At 44.7% G+C, this 14,398-nt stretch overlaps 1 protein-coding gene across 1 annotated transcript in view; it reads left to right on the forward strand.

Annotated features, from left to right (window-relative positions):
• The window catches only part of LOC112237523 (plexin-A4-like), a 296,904-nt gene extending 283,008 nt beyond the window's left edge, over nt 1-13,896 (forward strand). The window contains exon 5 of the mRNA XM_042318328.1: nt 13,772-13,896. Coding sequence (XP_042174262.1) covers nt 13,772-13,876 — 105 coding nt within the window. The 3' untranslated portion in view covers nt 13,877-13,896. The remainder of the gene's footprint in view (nt 1-13,771) is intronic.
• The last annotated feature ends 502 nt before the right edge of the window (nt 13,897-14,398 follow it).

Here is a 14,398-nt window from a genome sequence, read left to right on the forward strand (position 1 = left end):
ATTTATCCACGGCTCTCTCCCCTTATCAATGCTGCCACATGTGATCGTTTCCCCCACACTCAGTACATTCCAAGCTTAATTGCACTGATCATATACATTCCTCCTACAGATACCCATTAACTTCTGGTGTCAAACCTATGGCACCCCTCATGTCTCATAACTAATGATTAATAATATTCAAAGTTTAGAAGTTCGAACCCATCAATAGTTAAAGCTTTCCTTAATTTTGAGTCAGTGTCACGCCTGGTAGAAGGGATCGGGAGACAGGCGCAGGAATACGTAATAGGGTTTTTTATTTTCCCACATTACAGCGTGCCATGTAAAGGCATGGGGACGAAGACCAAACAAACACGTATACAAAACACAGGGTTGAAACCCAAACAGAAGAGTGAGGAGTAAATAAATACACAAGCGCACAATGATACCAAACCAACACAGCACAGGTACTCACATGACCAATTACACGACCGACCAACGGACATGGTAACAATAATCGACAGGACAATGGAGAACAAAGGACACACTTATACAATTACTAATCAATGGGAATAGGGGCCAGGTGTGCGTAATGAAAGGGATCCATGACAGGTCAGTCACAGTGGTCAGGTATCAGTCACAGTGGTCAGGTATCTGTCACAGTGGTCAGGTATCTGTCACTCAGTCACAGTGGTCACAGTGGTCAGGTATCTGTCACAGTGGTCAGGTATCTGTCACAGTGGTGGTATCAGTCACAGTGGTCAGGTATCTGTCACAGTGGTCAGGTATCAGTCACAGTGGTCAGGTATCTGTCACAGTGGTCAGGTATCAGTCACAGTGGTCAGGTATCTGTCACAGTGGTCAGGTATCTGTCACAGTGGTCAGGTATCTGTCACTGTGTACTCTCTGTTTAGGGCCGAATAGCATTCTAGTTTGCTCGTTTTTTTGTAAATTCTTTCCAATGTGTGAAGTCATTATCTTTTTGTTTTCTCATGATTTGGTTGGGTCTAATTGTGTTGCTGTCCTGGGGCTCTGTGGGGTGTGGCCCCAGGACCAGCTTGCTTAGGGGGCTCTTCTCCAGGTTAATTTCTCAGTAGGTGATGGCTTTGTTATGGAAGGTTTGGGAATCGCTTCCTTTTAGGAGGTTGTAGAATTTAACGTCTCTTATCTGGATTTTGATCATTAGTGGGTATCGGCCTAATTCTGCTCTGTATGCTTTATTTGTTTTATGTTGTACACGGAGGATATTTTTGCAGAATTCTGAATGCAGAGTCTTAATTTGGTGTTTGTCCCATTTAGTGAATTCTTGGTTTGGGAGCGGAACCCAGACCTCACAACCATAAAGGGCAATGGGCTCTATAACTGATTCAAATACTTTTAGCCAGATCCTAATTGGTATGTCGAATGTTATGTTCCTTTTGATGGCATAGAAGGCCCTTCTCTCTCTCTCTCTCTCTCTCTCTCTCTCTCTCTCTCTCTCTCTCTCTCTCTCTCTCTCTCTCTCTCTCTCTCTCTCTCTCTCTCTCTCTCTCTCTCTCTCTCTCTCTCTCTCTCTCTCTCTCTCTCTCTCTCTCTCTCTCTCTCTCTCAGTACAATCACATCTCCCAGACACAAAGCATGATTCACAACATAAAGTCGAGCGTAAACTTGACGACTTGTTCTGCCAATGTGTACTAACCATGTTTGCAGTCGTGTATGTTACACAGTGCTGCCTATGCTGTTGCTTATTTACCATGGTCGTGGGCCCGAGGCGGGATAACGCAGCTTGGACAGAATTAGTTCCGATATGTTTGTGTGCTTCTGGGAGCCGGCGTCAGAAACAGGATGCAAATCCAGTTAGCACAGAGAGTGGCCGGGTTCACGAGAGACATAATTGCATTTTCCATCTGTGTCCCCCAAGGGCTTGGCTTGGGCCCTAGCAGGGGCCTGGCATATCCTAGCCAACGCTGGCAAAGGTTAGTGTAGCCTAGCAGAGGTTGGCTAAGGATAGCATGTCCTAGCAGAGGCTGGCTAAGCATAGCATGTCCTAGCAGAGGCTGGTTAAGGATAGCATGTCCTAGCAGAGGTTGGCTAAGGATAGCATGTCCTAGCAGAGGCTGGTTAATGATAGCATGTCCTAGCAGAGGTTGGCTAAGAGTAGCATGTCCTAGCAGAGGTTGGTTAATGATAGCATGTCCTAGCAGAGGTTGGCTAAGAGTAGCATGTCCTAGCAGAGGTTGGTTAAGGATAGCATGTCCTAGCAGAGGCTGGCTAAGCATAGCATGTCCTAGCAGAGACTGGTTAGGGATAGCATGTCCTAGCAGAGGCTGGTTAAGGATAGCATGTCCTAGCAGAGGCTGGCTAAGCATAGCATGTCCTAGCAGAGACTGGTTAGGGATAGCATGTCCTAGCAGAGGCTGGCTAAGGATAGCATGTCCTAGCAGAGGCTGGCTAAGGATAGCATGTCCTAGCAGAGGCTGGTTAGGGATAGCATGTCCTAGCAGAGACTGGTTAGGGATAGCATGTCCTAGCAGAGACTGGTTAGGGATAGCATGTCCTAGCAGAGACTGGTTAGGGATAGCATGTCCTAGCAGAGACTGGTTAGGGATAGCATGTCCTAGCAGAGACTGGTTAGGGATAGCATGTCCTAGCAGAGACTGGTTAGGGATAGCATGTCCTAGCAGAGACTGGTTAGGGATAGCATGTCCTAGCAGAGACTGGTTAGGGATAGCATGTCCTAGCAGAGACTGGTTAGGGATAGCATGTCCTAGCAGAGACTGGTTAGGGATAGCATGTCCTAGCAGAGACTGGTTAGGGATAGCATGTCCTAGCAGAGACTGGTTAGGGATAGCATGTCCTAGCAGAGGCTGGCTAAGGATAGCATGTCCTAGCAGAGGCTGGCTAAGGATAGCATGTCCTAGCAGAGGCTGGTTAAGGATAGCATGTCCTAGCAGAGGCTGGTTAAGGATAGCATGTCCTAGCAGAGGCTGGTTAAGGATAGCATGTCCTAGCAGAGGTTGGTTAAGGATAGCATGTCCTAGCAGAGGCTGGTTAAGGAGAGCATGTATCACATGTGCCAAATACAACTGGAGTAGACTTTACAGTGAACTGCTTTCCCAATGATGCAGAAAAACCCCCATTTAAAAGTAACTAACACGAGGAATAAAATAATAAAACACACGAATGGAGCAACAGTATATACAGGGAGTACCAGCACCAGATCAATGTGGAGCTATATACAGGAAGTACCAGTACCAGATCAATGTGGAGCTTTATACAGGAAGTACCAGTACCAGATCAATGTGGAGCTTTATACAGGGAGTACCAGCACCAGATCAATGTGGAGCTTTATACAGGAAGTACCAGTACCAGATCAATGTGGAGCTATATACAGGGAGTACCAGCACCAGATCAATGTGGAGCTTTATACAGGAAGTACCAGTACCAGATCAATGTGGAGCTTTATACAGGGAGTACCAGTACCAGATCAATGTGGAGCTTTATACAGGAAGTACCAGTACCAGATCAATGTAGAGCTTTATACAGGGAGTACTAGCACCAGATCAATGTGGAGCTTTATACAGGAAGTACCAGTACCAGATCAATGTGGAGCTTTATACAGGGAGTACCAGTACCAGATCAATGTGGAGCTTTATACAGGAAGTACCAGTACCAGATCAATGTAGAGCTTTATACAGGGAGTACCAGTACCAGATCAATGTGGAGCTTTATACAGGGAGTACCAGTACCAGATCAATGTGGAGCTTTATACAGGAAGTACCAGTACCAGATCAATGTAGAGCTTTATACAGGGAGTACCAGTACCAGATCAATGTGGAGTTATATACAGGGAGTACCAGTACCAGATCGATGTGGAGCTATATACAGGGAGTACCAGTACCAGATCGATGTGGAGCTATATACAGGGAGTACCAGTACCAGATCGATGTGGAGCTTTATACAGGGAGTACCAGTACCAGATCGATGTGGAGCTATATACAGGGAGTACCAGTACCAGATCGATGTGGAGCAATATACAGGGAGTACCAGTACCAGATCAATGTGGAGCTATATACAGGGAGTACCAGTACCAGATCGATGTGGAGCTATATACAGGGAGTACTAGTACCAGATCAATGTGGAGGCATCAGGATAGAGGTAGATATGTACATGAAGGCAGGGTAAAGTGACTAGGCATCAGGATAGATAATAATGAGGTATTTGAGGTAGATATGTACATGAAGGCAGGGTAAAGTGACTAGGCATCAGGATAGATAATAATAAGGTATAGTCTAGTGCGTGTGTATATGTAGTCTACTGAGTGTGTATGTATAGTCTAGTGAGTGTATATGTATATTCTAGTGAGTGTGTATATATAGTCTAGTGAGTGTGTGTGTATATATAGTCTAGTGAGTGTGTATATATAGTCTAGTGAGTGTGTATATATAGTCTAGTGAGTGTGTATATAGTCTAGTGAGTGTGTGTGTATACATAGTCTAGTGAGTGTGTATATATAGTCTAGTGAGTGTGTGTGTATATGTAGTCTAGTGAGTGTGTATATATAGTCTAGTGAGTGTGTATATAGTCTAGTGAGTGTGTGTATATACATAGTCTAGTGAGTGTGTATATATAGTCTAGTGAGTGTGTATATATAGTCTAGTGAGTGTGTATATATAGTCTAGTGAGTGTGTATGTATAGTCTAGTGAGTGTGTATATATAGTCTAGTGAGTGTGTATATATAGTCTAGTGAGTGTGTATATATAGTCTAGTGAGTGTGTATATATAGTCTAGTGAGTGTGTATATATAGTCTAGTGAGTGTGTATATATAGTCTAGTGAGTGTGTATATATAGTCTAGTGAGTGTGTATATATAGTCTAGTGAGTGTGTATATTTAGTCTAGTGAGTGTGTGTATATAGTCTCGTGAGTGTGTATATTTAGTCTCGTGAGTGTGCATGGAGTAAGTGCAGATAGTTCGGGTACCATTAATTTACTATTTAGCAGTCTGGCTATTTAGCATTCTTATGGCTTGTGGATAGAAGCTGTCTCTGAGCTTGTTGGTCCACGAGCCAATGCTCTGGTACCGTTTACGTCAAGGGAGGTACAATTGCCATACCAAGCGATGATGCAACCAGTCAAGATGCTCTTGATGGTGTAGTTGTAGACATTTTTGAGCATCTGAGGACCCATGCCAAATCTTTTCAACCGCCTAAGGGGGAAGATATCCAATAAATGTCGTTCCACTTCATGATTGTGTCCCACTTGTTGTTGATTCTTCACAATGAAATACAGTTTTATATCTTTATGTTTGAAGCCTGAAATGTGGCAAAAGGTCGCAAAGTTCAAGGGGGCCGAATACTTTCGCAAGGCACTGTATATTCTAGTGAGTGTGTATATGTAATCTAGTGAGTGTGTATGTCTAGTGAGTGTGTATATATAGTCTAGTGAGTGTGTATATATAGTCTAGTGAGTGTGTATGTATAGTCTAGTGAGTGTGTATGTCTAGTGAGTGTGTATGTATAGTCTAGTGAGTGTGTATGTATATTCTAGTGAGTGTGTATATATAGTCTAGTGAGTGTGTATATATAGTCTAGTGAGTGTGTATATATAGTCTAGTGAGTGTGTATGTATATTCTAGTGAGTGTGTATATATAGTCTAGTGAGTGTGTATGTATATTCTAGTGAGTGTGTATATATAGTCTAGTGAGTGTGTATATATAGTCTAGTGAGTGTGTATATATAGTCTAGTGAGTGTGTATATATAGTCTAGTGAGTGTGTATGTATATTCTAGTGAGTGTGTATATATAGTCTAGTGAGTGTGTATATATAGTCTAGTGAGTGTGTATATATATTCTAGTGAGTGTGTATATATAGTCTAGTGAGTGTGTATATATATTCTAGTGAGTGTGTATATATAGTCTAGTGAGTGTGTATATATAGTCTAGTGAGTGTGTATATATATTCTAGTGAGTGTGTATATATAGTCTAGTGAGTGTATATATATTCTAGTAGTGTGTATATATAGTCTAGTGAGTGTGTATATATATTCTAGTGAGTGTGTATATATAGTCTAGTGAGTGTGTATATATAGTCTAGTGAGTGTGTATATATAGTCTAGTGAGTGTGTATGTATATTCTAGTGAGTGTGTATATATAGTCTAGTGAGTGTGTATATATAGTCTAGTGAGTGTGTATATATAGTCTAGTGAGTGTGTATGTATATTCTAGTGAGTGTGTATATATAGTCTAGTGAGTGTGTATGTATATTCTAGTGAGTGTGTATATATAGTCTAGTGAGTGTGTATATATAGTCTAGTGAGTGTGTATGTATATTCTAGTGAGTGTGTATATATAGTCTAGTGAGTGTGTATATATAGTCTAGTGAGTGTGTATATATAGTCTAGTGAGTGTGTATATATAGTCTAGTGAGTGTGTATATAGTCTAGTGAGTGTGTATATTTAGTCTCGTGAGTGTGTATATTTAGTCTCATGAGTGTGTATATTTAGTCTCGTGAGTGTGCATAGAGTAAGTGCAGATAGTTCGGGTACCATTAATTTACTATTTAGCAGTCTGGCTATTTAGCATTCTTATGGCTTGTGGATAGAAGCTGTCTCTGAGCTTGTTGGTCCACGAGCCAATGCTCTGGTACCGTTTACGTCAAGGGAGGTACAATTGCCATACCAAGCGATGATGCAACCAGTCAAGATGCTCTTGATGGTGTAGTTGTAGACATTTTTGAGGATCTGAGGACCCATGCCAAATCTTTTCAACCGCCTAAGGGGGAAGAGGTGCTGCCGTTCCCTCTTCATGACTGTGCAGTTGTGTGTGGACCATGTTAAGTTCTTAGTGACGAGGACACCAAGGACCTTAAAGCTTTCAACCCGCTCCACAACAGCCCCATCAACGTGGATGTGGTGTGCTCCCCCCTCTTTGTCCTACCAGAGGCTAGCTAAGGATATCATCTCATAGTGGCTGCTGGCTAATGTAAGCATATCATAGCAGGGCTAATATCGTGGCAAAGCTAGCATATAGCCTATATATGAGTTAACTTAGCATAATGTAGCCTCACATAGACTTCTAGCAGCCACATCTAGCGGCATTAGCGCAGACAACAAAATCACTCAAGGCTCACACAAATAAACCTTCTTTAAAATACCACCTGTCCAGCTATAGTTTTGAATCATCTCCCCCTGAGACGAGACATTTGTCTCATTTAGTCGGGAAAAGAGATCTAATGCTGGAGTTACCAAGTCCCCTGGGCCATGTAGTCCATCTCTGTATCGTCACGTTGATTCCATTCAAAAGATGGCCGCCTTATTCAACTTCAGATCTTTGAGCCCCTCTTTCTTCACTCCATCTTCAGAACAGAGAGAACTGAAAGTAATGGGTCATGTTGCAGTCGTTTGTCATCCGCTGACACTCTCGACAAAACAATGGATGCGTTTCCCGCACGACCTCTGGGACGTCAAATGAAAACAATATTAAACCTGCACACAGCCATTAGCCGCGTGTGTTAACAGAGTAAATCATACGACACAGGGGCTTCTGATGGATTAAATCATGTCAGCCACCATGAGGCCGTCATGTGTTTCCCCTCCATTGACACCAACGTCAACCCTGGCTCCAATGAGGCAGAGAGAGGAGGGTGGAGGGACGGATGGAAAGAGAGGGAGAGGTTGGGTGGGGGAGATGGGGGTGAGAAAGAGAGACAGAGACAGAGACTGCGAGGTGAAAGTGAAGGAAAAACAGTAGTCATTTGTGTGAAACAAAATATGCGATGATAGATAGAATGAGCGAGAGAGAGAGAGATATTAAACAGGTAATGTGTGTGGATCAATGGCTGGTTGTTAACGTGTGTTCAGACACAGTTTTATGACACAGAGCTTGTCAGTGTGCTTTCTCTGGGCAAGTCAGTGGCAGCGATAGAGACTGATGAAGAGCCCTGGTCTGATTGGCTGGGGGGTTACGGCTGTTTGGACAGGGGATGCCTGGCACGGACAGCGGAGAGCGGTGTCACGGCAACCATTGTTCTTCAGCCGCTCGGCGACATCACTTCCTTCATGTATTTGTTGATTTTCTGTTTCGACCAGTGGTCTATACAAACACAACTACAGCATGGTGATAAGAGAACACACACACACACAAGCATTCAGAAGCACACAGGAGCACATAATTTACACACACACACACACACACACACACACACACACACACACACACACACACACACACACACACACACACACACACACACACACACACACACACACACACACACACACACACACACACACACACACACACACACACACACACACACACACACTAAAGCTCCTAGAGTGGTCCCATGACAAACCTCATCTAATGACAGCCAATTGATTAGAAACGAATGAACAACTTCATAGCAGAGGAATACAACAGTTTGATTTCTCAGACAGATGGGGAGCTGCATGTTCTTTGGCTCCACTTTAATTTGCTTCCTTCAGATTGGAGAGGTTTGGCTCTAGGTGAAATTCTCTGGCTGGGTTTGTGTGCTTAATTAGGACAGAGCAGGGGAGGAACAGAGATGAGCCAGGCGGATTAGACTCCATAACAAAACCCAGGCCAGGTTTAATAAATTATACATATTTCTACCTCCCTACTGCTGCTGAATGGAGGGGCTTGGGCATTAAGCAAGATTTGGAGGGAGGAGAGAGAAGGGGACAGAGGGAAGGAGGTAAGGAGAGAGAGGGAGGGAGAGAGAGAGAGGAGGACAGAGGAAAGGAGTTAAGGAGAGAGAGAGAGAGAGAGGGGAGAGAGAGAAGGGGACAGAGGGAAGGAGATAAGGAGAGAGAGGGAGAGAGAGAGAAGGGGACGGAGGAAATGAGGTAAGGAGAGAGAGGGAGGGAGAGAGAAGGGGACAGAGGGAAGGAGGTAAGGAGAGAGAGGGAGGGAGAGAGAGAGAGGGGGACAGAGGTAAGGAGAGAGAAGGGGACAGAGGGAAGGAGGTAAGGAGAGAGAGGGAGGGAGAGAGAGAGAGGGGGACAGAGGTAAGGAGGTAAGGAGAGAGAGGGAGGGAGAGAGAAGGGGACAGAGGGAAGGAGGTAAGGAGAGAGAGGGAGGGAGAGAGAAGGGTAAAGTCAAGGGAATTTGTTATTGATGAGCTCCTTAATGACTTCCTATGGAAGTGGACGGATGCACTGAGTTTACACACATGCGATCTTATGAACAAACTAATGTGCACACATACCTTCATTATAACCGCTGTCACATGCACACATACGTGCACGCACGCGCACCCACACACACACACACACACACACACACACACACACACACACTACACCACCCTCCCTTCCCAATGAAGGAGAATCCTCTTAGAACAGTACAGGTAGGTGAAGGAGAATCCTCTTAGAACAGTACAGGTAGGTGAAGGAGAATCCTCTTAGAACAGTACAGGTAGATGAAGGAGAATCCTCTTAGAACAGTACAGGTAGATGAAGGAGAATCCTCTTAGAACAGTACAGGTAGGTGAAGGAGAATCCTCTTAGAACAGTACAGGTAGATGAAGGAGAATCCTCTTAGAACAGTACAGGTAGGTGAAGGAGAATCCTCTTAGAACAGTACAGGTAGATGAAGGAGAATCCTCTTAGAACAGGTAGATGAAGGAGAATCCTCTTAGAACAGTACAGGTAGGTGAAGGAGAATCCTCTTAGAACAGTACAGGTTGAAGGAGAATCCTCTTAGAACAGTACAGGTAGGTGAAGGAGAATCCTCTTAGAACAGTACAGGTAGGTGAAGGAGAATCCTCTTAGAACAGTACAGGTAGGTGAAGGAGAATCCTCTTAGAACAGTACAGGTAGGTGAAGGAGAATCCTCTTAGAACAGTACAGGTAGATGAAGGAGAATCCTCTTAGAACAACAGGTAGATGAAGGAGAATCCTCTTAGAACAGTACAGGTAGATGAAGGAGAATCCTCTTAGAACAGTACAGGTAGATGAAGGAGAATCCTCTTAGAACAGTACAGGTAGATGAAGGAGAATCCTCTTAGAACAGTACAGGTAGATGAAGGAGAATCCTCTTAGAACAGTACAGGTAGATGAAGGAGAATCCTCTTAGAACAGTACAGGTAGATGAAGGAGAAGCCTCTTAGAACAGTACAGGTAGATGAAGGAGAATCCTCTTAGAACAGTATAGGTAGGTGAAGGAGAATCCTCTTAGAACAGTACAGGTAGGTGAAGGAGAATCCTCTTAGAACAGTACAGGTAGGTGAAGGAGAATCCTCTTAGAACAGTACAGGTAGATGAAGGAGAATCCTCCTCTTAGAACAGTACAGGTAGATGAAGGAGAATCCTCTTAGAACAGTACAGGTAGATGAAGGAGAATCCTCTTAGAACAGTACAGGTAGATGAAGGAGAATCCTCTTAGAACAGTACAGGTAGATGAAGGAGAATCCTCTTAGAACAGTACAGGTAGATGAAGGAGAATCCTCTTAGAACAGTACAGGTAGATGAAGGAGAATCCTCTTAGAACAGTACAGGTAGATGAAGGAGAATCCTCTTAGAACAGTACAGGTAGATGAAGGAGAATCCTCTTAGAACAGTACAGGTAGATACAGGTAGATGAAGGAGAATCCTCTTAGAACAGTACAGGTAGATGAAGGAGAATCCTCTTAGAACAGTACAGGTAGATGAAGGAGAATCCTCTTAGAACAGTACAGGTAGATGAAGGAGAATCCTCTTAGAACAGTACAGGTAGATGAAGGAGAATCCTCTTAGAACAGTACAGGTAGATGAAGGAGAATCCTCTTAGAACAGTACAGGTAGATGAAGGAGAATCCTCTTAGAACAGTACAGGTAGATGAAGGAGAATCCTCTTAGAACAGTATAGGTAGATGAAGGAGAATCCTCTTAGAACAGTACAGGTAGATGAAGGAGAATCTGACAGGATCTGACAGAGGTTAGGAAGTGCAGCTCAGTTTCGACCTCATTTTGTGGGCAGTGTGCACATAGCCTGTCTTCTCTTGAGAGCCAGGTCTGCCTACCTTTCTCTCTCTCTCTCTAGCTATGGATGCTAAGGCTAATCTAAGCTAGCATTGCTAACTGTCATGCATTGAGATTACAGTCAGGTTTAGCATTGTTTTGGTAGTTTAGCGTGTGAATGTTTCGATGCTGACATCCTATGCACCTCTCTTGGAGGTGTCATTTTGTATCATCTTGTGAGCACCTTGATATATTGTTGCAGGGAACTTCTCTGGAGCGATAGGCTGCCATTACAATTCTCCCATCTTGTAATAGCTTTGCTCAGCAGGATAAGAACAGTGTGAAAACACGTTGTTTGTCTCCCACACGTGGTCTATCACAGAATGTATCAGATCACATATGTGTGTGTGTGTGTGTGTGTGTGTGTGTGTGTGTGTGTGTGTGTGTGTGTGTGTGTGTGTGTGTGTGTGTGTAATTGAGGGGGCTGCTGCAATCTCCCTGGTGCAGCATGATTCTGTCAGCACATCTCTCACACACACACGCGTTCACACACAGTGAACCACACACGCCACATACGCACACACACAGATATCACTTGGTTCAGATCTCTTTCACACATGTAGATCGTGAGAGGCTGGCAGGGAGATATGGAGATGCTGTGAAATAGCCCTCTTTTCTCCTCCTCCTCTCTGTCTCTCTGTCTGTCTGTCTGTCTCTCTCTCTCTCTCGTTATCTGCCTGTGTGTGTCTCTCCCTGTCTCTCAGTGTCTGGCCCTATAAATAGGGGATGCTGGCTGGCTCTAGCCTCTTGCCTGAATTAATGGAGGAGGGTGGAGATCAGAGACACAGCCAAGAGGAATCCTGCCTCCTACAGTAGCTAAATAATAAATTAGAAACACAACCTCACATGTGGTATGTGTGTGTGTGTGTGTGTGTGTGTGTGTGTGTGTGTGTGTGTGTGTGTGTGTGTGTGTGTGTGTGTGTGTGTGTGTGTGTGTGTGTGTGTGTGTGTGTGTGTGTGTGTGTGTGTGTGTGTGTGTGTGTGTGTGTTGGGTTTTACTATCCTTGTGGGGACCAGAAGTAAGACTAGGACAATTCGGACAATCCCCACACGGATAGTAAAACAGGAGGGTGGAGATCATAACTACACTCCTCTCTGTCTGTCTATGAATAACAGGAGGGTGGAGATCATAAGAGGAGAGATGGGTTCGCTCTAGTCTGTCTGGAGAGGAAAGATGGGTTCTCCCTAGTCTGTCTGGAGAGGAGAGATGGGTTCTCCCTAGTCTGTCTGGAGAAGAGAGATGGGTTTTCTCTAGTCTGTCTGGAGAGGAGAGATGGGTTCTCCCTAGTCTGTCTGGAGAAGAGAGATTCGTTCTCCCTAGTCTGTCTGGAGAGGAGAGATGGGTTCTCCTAGTCTGTCTGGAGAAGAGAGATGGGTTCTCCCTAGTCTGTCTGCAGAGGAGAGATGGGTTCTCCCTAGTCTGTCTGGAGAGGAGAGATGGGTTCTTTCTAGAATGTCTGGAGGAAATGACTGCTCTTACAACCTGCACTCTCTCCTCTCCTCCACAATAGAAAATATCCATTTAAAAACATGGTAAAAAGCGTCACGTTTTAAGCCACTTTGATCTCCCCCGAGGGTAAAATCAGAGATAATGTTCTCTGATACGTTTTACTATGTTATGAATAGCATCAACCTTTACACTTACTAAATGTCAGTGCAGTTGCCCTGTGAGTGTTAGTATGGGCGAGCTACTTCCATTTTTCCTCAAAAACCTTTCCCAGGTAATAGCATAGTTTCTCATCTACAAGAGTATTTTGGTGGATTCTTTAGGCAGAAATGTTGGATGCATCCACAGAAAAATGTTCACTTCCAGCAAAGCTGTAAATGTCTGATCATGATGTGTGGAAGGTGTCACCAAAGCATAACTGAACTTTTCTAAATATTGAGATGCTCCACCGCACAGGAAAGAGTCATTTCCTTTTTTGGAGTGGGAAGAGGGGTTAGCACACACACACACACACACACACACACACACACACACACACACACACACACACACACACACACACACACACACACACACACACACACACACACACACACACACACACACACACACACACACACAATGACCACACACAAAAATATACATCCCCTTGTGTACGCACATACACACACACACACGAACACACACACACCTGTGCGCACACCAATACACACAAACGCATAAAGATATACATTCCTGTGCGTACCACAAACACGGACAAACACACACCAATATCATGAACAGCAGTGCCTTCTCTATAAACCCATAGTGATGGGACATGATGTCCCTGTGATGATCTCCTCTCTCTCTGCCCCTTCCCCCCTCCCTGCTGTCACCCACGACCAATTTGAGTGACAGCGGTCATCCTCCAATGACGGCTCATTAATCAAATGCAGTTGACACTGGGAGCGCGCTGTGTTGTTACCATGGAGACAAGGAGGCACTGCCCTCTGCACAGAGTGGAACTCTCCCGTCTGTTTTAGCCCTGCCCCAGAGCACTGGCACTCAATACCAATGCCAGTCAGTGCCAGTCAATGCCAGTCAGCATTGGTATGGTTATAAATCATAGTGATTAACTATGAACCAGAGATGAGTCCTATATGTATTGACTGAAGAGGAGTGAAGGGTGTCTGTGTGTGAGCTGATATTGATATCTGATAATCATGAAATAATCCAACACCCATACCTTCACTCATACTCCCCTCCTTCTCTCCTCCTCTCTTTCCCACTTCCTCTCCTTCACTCCTACCTTGTTTCTCTGTCTGTAACCAGGCTATAACTCTGTGTGTATCTCTCTCTCTGTGTAGATGACGAGGGTACCAGTGGAAGCCTGTGGCCAGTACTCCACCTGCAGCGAGTGTCTGGGCTCAGGAGACCCTCACTGTGGCTGGTGTGTCCTGCACAACATGTAAGTGCAATACAAAGCAATTTACATCAGTTTGAAGTTTTCTGAAATGTTTTCTACAATACTGCTGTCGAGTGGTATTGATCAAATGTGACTCATGAACAGACAGGTGGTCTGTGTTTGGCTGGAGTGGGTTGAGTAGGGATGAGACGCCTGGGCCAATGCACTTAGGGGCCTTACCGCCACTCCCAGACTCAGATAGGGTTCCTGGGGATAGGCATGCTGCCAGGCCCCCTCAGATCCATTACCAACCAAAACCCCTGGCCTCGTTTTCCTTCCAGAAACCAGACTCCTCTGGGAGTACAAAGACCATGATTACTGCCAGGGCACTGATGGACACAGAGAAACAGGACAGGGAGACAGGACAGGGAGACATGACAGGGAGACAGGACAGGGAGACAGGACAGGGAGACAGGACAGGGAGACAGAACAGGGAGACAGGACAGGGAGACAGGACAGGGAGACAGGACAGGGAGACAGGACAGGGAGAGAGGACAGGGAGACAGGACAGGGGAGAGAGGACAGGGAG

The sequence above is a fragment of the Oncorhynchus tshawytscha genome, unplaced genomic scaffold (genome assembly GCF_018296145.1).
Source record: "Oncorhynchus tshawytscha isolate Ot180627B unplaced genomic scaffold, Otsh_v2.0 Un_contig_4327_pilon_pilon, whole genome shotgun sequence".
Lineage (NCBI taxonomy): Eukaryota > Metazoa > Chordata > Actinopteri > Salmoniformes > Salmonidae > Oncorhynchus > Oncorhynchus tshawytscha.